Source organism: Olea europaea, unplaced genomic scaffold (genome assembly GCF_002742605.1).
Source record: "Olea europaea var. sylvestris unplaced genomic scaffold, O_europaea_v1 scaffold2014, whole genome shotgun sequence".
Classification (NCBI taxonomy): domain Eukaryota; kingdom Viridiplantae; phylum Streptophyta; class Magnoliopsida; order Lamiales; family Oleaceae; genus Olea; species Olea europaea.
Genome location: NW_019238028.1, coordinates 110,146 through 118,226, shown reverse-complemented (window position 1 = coordinate 118,226; position 8,081 = coordinate 110,146). Strand labels below are relative to the sequence as shown.

General features: G+C 34.9%; 2 protein-coding genes across 4 annotated transcripts in view; both read left to right on the top strand.

Annotated features, from left to right (window-relative positions):
• The window catches only part of LOC111379644 (poly(ADP-ribose) glycohydrolase 1-like), a 12,402-nt gene extending 9,915 nt beyond the window's left edge, over positions 1 to 2,487 (top strand). For both annotated transcript variants that reach the window (XM_023003070.1, XM_023003069.1), the window contains 2 exons: positions 485 to 689; positions 1,345 to 2,487. In XM_023003070.1, the coding sequence (XP_022858838.1) occupies positions 485 to 689; positions 1,345 to 2,265 (1,126 nt within the window). In that variant the 3' untranslated portion in view covers positions 2,266 to 2,487. The remainder of the gene's footprint in view (positions 1 to 484; positions 690 to 1,344) is intronic.
• Positions 2,488 to 4,646: 2,159 nt separating this feature from the next.
• Positions 4,647 to 8,081, top strand: LOC111379648 (thioredoxin-like fold domain-containing protein MRL7L, chloroplastic). Of its 2 annotated transcripts, none has more exons than XM_023003073.1 (7): positions 4,647 to 4,790; positions 5,346 to 5,528; positions 5,648 to 6,174; positions 7,051 to 7,132; positions 7,203 to 7,314; positions 7,396 to 7,693; positions 7,776 to 8,081. In XM_023003073.1, the coding sequence occupies exons 2-6, from the start codon at positions 5,349 to 5,351 to the stop codon at positions 7,539 to 7,541; spliced, it is 1,047 nt and encodes a 348-aa protein (XP_022858841.1). In that variant the 5' UTR covers positions 4,647 to 4,790; positions 5,346 to 5,348; the 3' UTR covers positions 7,542 to 7,693; positions 7,776 to 8,081. The 2 variants fall into 2 exon arrangements, with proteins under 2 accessions (XP_022858841.1, XP_022858840.1); XM_023003072.1 differs by having other exon boundaries at positions 4,648 to 4,790; positions 5,321 to 5,528.

Genomic DNA, 8,081 nt, shown 5'->3' with positions numbered 1-8,081 from the left:
TTATCTGGAACAAGCGATCATTGACATACCACCCTTGGTCTTCCCCCCTTTTGTTTTTCTTGAAGATTGTTGAACTATATTACTGTTCGATTGAGATTAAGCCCCCTTTTGGCCCCCATTCTTGTCAAATTTTAATGGTTGGAATAGTTTTTTTTTTTTTTTTTTTTTAAAATGTGTGGTTGAAAAAGAATGAGAAGTTTTTTATTTGTGTGTAATATTATTTTATGGAAGATTGTGTGGTTGAAAATAAGAAAAAGAAAAAGAATGAGAAGGAGAATGGGGGCCAAACGGGGGCAAAATGAATTGTGAGCAGGAGTCTAATCTAATGACTAATATCATCTGGGGGCTATTTGTTAGTTATGGACAGTCACCATAACAAGGAAGCAGTAATTTCCAATTTTCTTTATTGGAGTTCTCTCTTTCTTTTTTCCTTTTTTATATTTTGTTGAAGCAGAACGGATTCATCTAACCTCTGTGTTTTCAGGAGTTTGTATGACTTCCATGATGTGAAACAGGAAAATAAGATAAAATGCATTGTTCACTATTTTGAGGAGATATGCTCACGTATGCCTATGGGAAATGTCTCTTTTGAACGAAAAGTTCTTCCACTGACAAATAGGCCATCCCACATTTCTTTCCCTAAGGCTAATTTTTGGAGCAAGTCTAGCGTCCCCCTTTGCCATTTGGAGGTATTGACCGATTAATCAATATTTATCTAGTGTTAGAATTTATTTCACTTTGAAGTTCAAGTTCTTGTTTAGAGCAGTCATACCGTTATTGGACATGGCTGCTATACTCATCCAGCCTGGTCCTTGGAGATCAAACCTGTCAAGGGCTACGTAGATGGTCAAAATAAAGCTTTTTTTCAATAAAGCAAACGACTTGTTCCGACAACTTCAGATCAGATTAACCCCTTTGAATTAGCCGATCTTACAAGATCGATCGGGCGGGCTTACTGGTCCAGCTGGTGGGTCAAATGGTTCTGTGGTGGAACCAGCATGTAGCATATATTAATATTCGTATCGAAATAATGACAAAATATGTGTGATCATTATTATCTGGGATGCAAAAATTGAAAATAATTTCTAATCAAGTTGTATGATTTAGAAAAAGAAATTTTTGAAAATATTAGCAATAATTTACTCTTAAAGAATCACCTGTTTACAATTGAGTTCTCGGTCTCTTTATAACTATCCCCCTGCGCACATAAGGAACTGCTATGTTACATTTCATTTTACAGTTTATTTTGTGAGTAGGTTTAAGAAAAAACTTTTAAAATTTTGCAAATGCATCAAGTATGTCCCACGTTTGGTACCAGTTTCTTTTTCCTTTTTTGTCTGGCAGGTTCACAGTTCTGGTTTGATTGAAGATCAACCCGCTGAAGCTCTTGAAGTAGATTTTGCAAATAAATGCATAGGAGGTGGTGCTCTTCGCCGGGGCTGTGTACAGGAAGAGATTCGTTTTATGATCAATCCTGAATTGATTGTTGGCATGCTTTTCTCGCCTGCAATGGCAGACAATGAGGCTATTGAAATTATTGGTACACAGAGATTCTCCGATTACTCTGGATATGCTTCTTCATTCTGCTTTTGTGGCAACTACAAGGACGTCAAGGGTGTCGATTCAATGGGAAGGCGTAAGACAAGGATAATTGCAATAGACGCATTGTCCCGTGTCGGTAAGAGACAATACACAACGGAATGCCTTCTCCGAGAGATTAATAAGGCATTCTGTGGCTTTTATGATCAATCCAAAAGACAGCATTATGAAAATCTGTTTGTAGACTCTGGATTTTCCAAGGCCGAGTTTGATGAAGGCATTAGAAACTCTCTTGGAAATTCCATGGAAAATCTTTCGACTTCATTTCAATCAACCTTTGAAACTTCCAATAACCAGCCAATGAGGGACAACGAGCGGAAGTGGAATGACCATAATGTTGGTATTGCAACTGGGAATTGGGGTTGTGGTGCTTTTGGAGGAGATCCTGAAGTCAAAACCATAATTCAGTGGCTAGCGGCATCTCAAGCACTGAGACCTTTCGTCTTATATTACACATTTGGTTTGGAAACTTTGAGGAAGCTTGACAAGGTAGTAGCATGGATTATATCCCAACAATGGACCGTGGGAGAACTTTGGGAAATGTTGGTCGAGTATTCGAGGCAGAAATTGAAGAAACAAACCAAACTTAGCTTCTTCAATTGGCTTCTTCCCTCATTATATGATGATGATGATGATCCCTTGATGATAGACGAATCATTTACTTGATAAACTTCTGCGCCTGTGTGATTTTTTCTCGTAGTTTCTGAGTTTTCGAATTTTTTTTAGTTGTTTTTATTTAACTGAAAATATGGAATAGTGCAAAATGTATATAAAGATGGTTTGATGTCTGTTTTATTGAGACGATGTTGTGTCGGTGTGTTTGGATGTTTTTGTCCGACATGTTTGTAGGTACCTGATAACGTATTAGATTCATTTTTTAAATGTGAACTGTGTTAGTTCCATATGTATTATGTAGCATGTACTCGGATCATTTCAGTTAAATTTGCTGTACATCTCTAATCACAACTAAACGATTGACTATCTTTGCTGTAATCCTCGGAGCAAGAATGGTGGCCAACTCCTAACAATGATATGTACAAAGAAATATTCGTAAGTGGCAACTTGCTGAGTTTTGTATCCAAAGAAATATATAATACAGATAATTACATAATTACTGAATTTTAAAAATGGTTTTTTTACTTTGAAAAATCACATAGATGATTTCTATTGTGCGTTTAGTGCACCAGATTCCCTAATGGATACCCAACTCATTCTTAAAATTTTAAGATGACTTTTTTTTTTTTTTTCCCCCTCTTTCCTTCCTTGAAGAACTATAATATCATGTATAAATTTGATTCGGGGTCATAGAACTTTTAGTGAAATGACAGTTGCGTCACTATACTTTACTTTGTCTTGATTAGCTCATTGAACTTCAATTTAATTTCAAAATTCACCACCTGCATCATCTATGATTCTACAATCCATTAAGCTAATGAAAATTGCTTAGTTGACCTTCATTTTTCAATTAGTGCTCATTTGGAAAAAATTCTAATGAGATTTTAATGAAGAGAGGTATTGAATTCCACGAAATGTATGGTTAATAAATAAATAATAGTTGCGATTACGTAGTTAAAATTAATATTTAACTTTAATTTCAAATTATAAAGAATTTATAATTTTCTCGAATATGCACTTAATTGCCATTATACGCATTATAAATAAAAATGATAAATTGAGGATTATAACAATATCTATAAATTAGACAATTTTGCTATAGTGACAGATTCAATGAAAAAAAGAATCAGTGTAAATATATGATTGGACAGTCTGAAAACAAAAAACATATCACTCAATCACCCAATCACTATTTGCCACATCATCCGGCACCTCTATCATTATCATTGACCCGGTACAAGGAGCATTATTCTAAATTAGAAGGTTAAAATGAATATTTTTTGATATTTTAAACTTGACATGGTAATAAATTGACATTTATACAGTATGTGGAAGATTAATATGCCTTCCAATGAAGCAATTTTCATTTATTTGGCAGACAACAAATTAAGTGATGAAATTTGAAACTTAGCCTATGTTCAACTCATAATTATAAATTGTTTCAGAAAAGATTATTAGTAATTTTTTAGTAGGAATAATTGCAGGGAATGTTAAATGTATGATAATAATGAGTAATAATTTTGAAGGAGTTGTTGAAATTAATTTTTTGTTGGAGACGACTTATAGAAACAGACTATGAAGGGGTTGGTTTTTGATATATTTGTTCGATCAGTTTTAACCTGCAAAAACGTGATCAAAACACAATTTATATGAACAGACATTTGGACAGAGTTTCGATTTATATAAATGTGGTAATTGATTACGCAAAACAAGAATTAAGAAAGAGTAGAAAATAGAGAATAATCCAAGGCGAAACGTTATCTCTTTCCTTAAGATAAATTGCCCGGTTATGGTGCTCACGGTGAATGACACTTGTTTCCTAAGATACAATATTTTTACAACTTGTGGTAACAACATTTCAAATCATAAGAAATCGACGAATTTTTGATAGAATTTCCCCTCTACAAAGAAAATACATGAAAATGCTATAAAAATAGAAATGAGAGAATTGTAAGAGGAGAATAAGTGCTCAATGTAATTGGTGTACTCAAAATCATATTCATAGGGTCCAATTTATAGATATAGAAATGGTGCAAATGAATTAGTATGAGCCAAAACATGCATTCTTTCAAAAAAAAGTAGCAACACTTTGCCAAAACCCGCATCATTTCGAAAAGTTGCGACACTTCATTTCTTCCAACTTTAGACCGCAATTTCTCATTCATTCGGAATTGATTTCGAGATTTCAAATATACCACGACTATCTATTCAATGATTAAAATAAGTTGGTCTATTTACTTTTACAATTTGACCATCGAATCAAATCTGAATATTTGATTGAAGTTGACACGAAGTCACACCATCTCATTTTCCACTTTTCCACTTAACTAATTCTCCACTATTTTTGAGCCAATTCCAACAATTTTCACTTTGAGTGAAAGTAACTTTTAAATTTCAAGAGAGTATTTTCCAAATATAGGCTTCATTTTTATCCACAAATCTCCACAAATCCATAAATAGAATTTTGTTATTAATGCACCATTTTGTTTATAAGACAGGGTTGTCGCGGTTGCAAGATAAGTTCTTCGGTACCCTTCAATTAGTACCAGCTGCATTTTTGTCAGCAACAGAAGAAGGTAATTACATAAGAGATTTGAGCAGCTAATTATTAGTTGATTAAACAAAAAAGTGTAAATTGTTCATGGGTTATTCTTAGTTATGATTCAGCACTTTGCTTAATCTCTGGCAGCAAGCCTTCTTTCATCAGATATCTACTGTTTTCAAAATTTCTTTTCTGGCCGTTTGTTCATATGGCCAATTGTCTGTAAATTTCTGTTGATTACCGAGGGGGCTTTTGGGTCTTCAAATCTCAAGTTTTGCCTTGTGGGTGTTTGTGATATTGTTTCACCTAAAAAGATTTCCATGTCCTGTCATTCAAATCAAAATCAAGAAAAAAATACTAATAATTTCTGCGTTTTCACATACTAATATGATAAAAATTAGTTTCATTTGTCTGATTCGATTTCTAGTATTATCTTATTTTAAAGACCTCTAAAAAATATGAAGAAAATTTTTCCATATCCTTAACATAATGTATAGGTATGTTTCCTTTATCTCTGGATTAATTCCAGCTTGATGTAATTTTGATACGAATGTAAATTTGAAGGATAACTGCAATTGTGAATGTGGAGCCAATGGAATTGTTTCAGCTGAACTTGAAGCCACAATTTCAGTTTACTTATGTGAAAGAAAAATGCTTAATTGATGGGGCTTCTTGTACGTGGAGAAAGAAACAGGGCAGCACTTCATGTTCGTCATTGAGAATGGAGTCTTTGGACCTCTCCGCTCGACAACTTTTGAGGTCACCTTTAAGGGTACATATTTCCTACTCTTTTCTTCACCAAGTATAAACTCATTTGCGGTTAGACATATATCTATTCTTGTTATTGTCATATTATAAGCGTATGATTTATGATTTGGACTGTGCCAACAGGGGGATGGTATTAGAAGAAGTGGTATAAGAGTCTCTAAAATAGAAGAATTACTTAGGCTACGTGGTGGGAAGGAAGAGGAAGAAGATGAATCCAGTGGGAGTGAGGCAGAGGAGGAGAATGATGATAACCGTCTCATGGATGAAAAAGAGAGGAAAGAGTGGAGGCAAAAGATCAGAGAAGTCATCGATAAAATTCCTGATGTTGATGAAGAGGTTGACCTTGTCGAGAGAAGGAAAAAGATGCAAAAGCTTTTGGCTGAATATCCTCTTGTGGTGGAGGAGGACGATCCAGATTGGTCTGAGAACGCTGATGGGTGGGGTTTCAACTTGGATCAGTTCTTCAACAAGATCACCATAAAGAATGTCAAGAAGGATGATGATGAGGATTACAATAGTGATAATGAATTAGTATGGCAGGATGATGATTATATTCGTCCTATCAAAGACATCACCTCTGCAGAGTGGGAAGAGGCTGTGTTTAAGGATATCAGTCCTTTAATTGTTCTTGTTCACAATCGCTATAAAAGGTCAGCTCTCATTTTCCTCAACGCTGTTTCCATTAATTATTTTTATCTCCAAGTTGGTATTTGCTGTCACGATCTTCAACTCTGTTTCCTCAACTCTGGGTTGCATGCACACACAAACTAAAGAGAAGAAACGGAAATTTTAACAATAGCTATATTTGGGTTGCAAAAGATGAAACACAAAATTGAATAATAGCTATATTTGGCTAATAGAAAGAAAGGGAAATAAATGAAATGATGATGATGATATAATATATTGGTCTAAAATTTTAAAGAATTTAAGTTGACATGTCTGTGTCCATATGCTGCGTCCGTGTCTGTGCTTCTTAGCCATTAGCCATGTCCCCATGGTGAAAGTCAGGTAAATGAACTGATGATGATATCAAGAAGAGTTCAAGTGATGCCTATTGCCAGTGCACAATGAGATTTGGTGTCCAGTGTGGCGGAGGTAGAACTTTAAGGGGTTTTGGTGGATTGTTCTAGTTTTGACTTTGACAAGGATGGATCTCTCATTTCAGTATAGAACCTTTTACTTTCTGGACAGTGCTTTCCAGTATACTCGACATTCATTGTGGAATCTGTCAAGTCCTGTAATATGATTACTACTGAAATCTCTTTTGATTTCGATAGCCTTTTACTTTGTACATTTTTACAGTTTCCTAGCTTCCATTCTCTTAAAGTTTACATGATACCTTCAATCATCTGTGTAAAGACGTTAATGAACTTGATCAAAGGGGCTATTGCTTAAATTTATGATTCAAGGACGTTTCTTACCTTTTGAAACCAAATGAATGTAATCAGAAACTTGCAAAAACACGTAGGGTAAATTGTTTTTTGTCCTTTACATTGATAATCACAAGTACTATTTCAATTCTGCAGACCGAAGGAAAATGGAAGGATTCGGGATGAATTGGAGAAAGCTATTCACATCATATGGAATTGCAGGCTACCATCACCAAGAGTAAGTAAAATTTTCAGTTAATTATGTTCATCTCATTTTTTTATATATACTAATGGGCATTAACAAACAGTGTGTTGCCATTGATGCTGTTCTGGAGCTTGATTTGGTCTCTGCTCTACAAGTCTCGGGCTTCCCAGAGCTCATTTTCACTAAAGCTGGGAAAATCCTATACCGTGAAAATGGTAAAATGATGTAAACCTTAATATATCATTGATTACATATTTACATTATCTGAATGTATTTTTCTTTTACTTGGTGTCCAGGGGCCAGAACAGCAGATGAGTTGTCAAAGATAATGGCATTCTTTTACTATGGAGCTGCCAAGCCACCATGTCTGAGCAACATCGGAAACACAGAAGAACCAATTCCTGCAGTTGAAACGTGCACCAAATCTAACTCTAAAGTCTAATGTTAATGACATTACCTGTATCTGCTACAGTTACTCTCCTTTTGTCACTCACAACTGGAATGAAATGTACTACAGCTGTTTAGGTTTTACTGGTTATGGGAATTTTGTTGATATCAGTCTCCGCTGAACAGGCGCCAGTGGGGTTCGTTCAGGTGAGTACCCTGTGAGGAATGTTATATTCATCAATTATATTGCTTTTCTATATGCAATTCTCATCCATCCGACTCGTTGCAGTGCCACAATTTGAAGTTCTGGTAAGATCTATGAGTGGCTTGGCTTTGGAATAGGCAGACAAGGATGTAACTTTTGTATTATTGCTATGTCAAATTATAAAGTTAGATATGTTGCTAGGTGTTTTTTATTATGTTCTGTATAAAGCTTTGCTCAAAAAAAGAGCCTCTTGACACAGCATGCGAAGATAGTATATCTATCATAAAAGGTCAAGTGATAATCCCACTAACTCGTCACGGACCTTTTACTAGGGAGCCACTATGCTTGAATATTTATGAGGGATAAATAGCATTATTCATTAGCTGAGTC

Bases quoted from the DNA above. Each gene is read 5' to 3' on its own strand.
- LOC111379648 (XM_023003073.1), top strand. From the start codon at position 5,349: ATGGAATTGTTTCAGCTGAACTTGAAGCCACAATTTCAGTTTACTTAT. The intron at 5,529-5,647 runs GTACATATTTCC...CTGTGCCAACAG, and splicing joins TTTTGAGGTCACCTTTAAGG to GGGGATGGTATTAGAAGAAG. The intron at 7,133-7,202 runs GTAAGTAAAATT...ATTAACAAACAG, and splicing joins GCAGGCTACCATCACCAAGA to TGTGTTGCCATTGATGCTGT.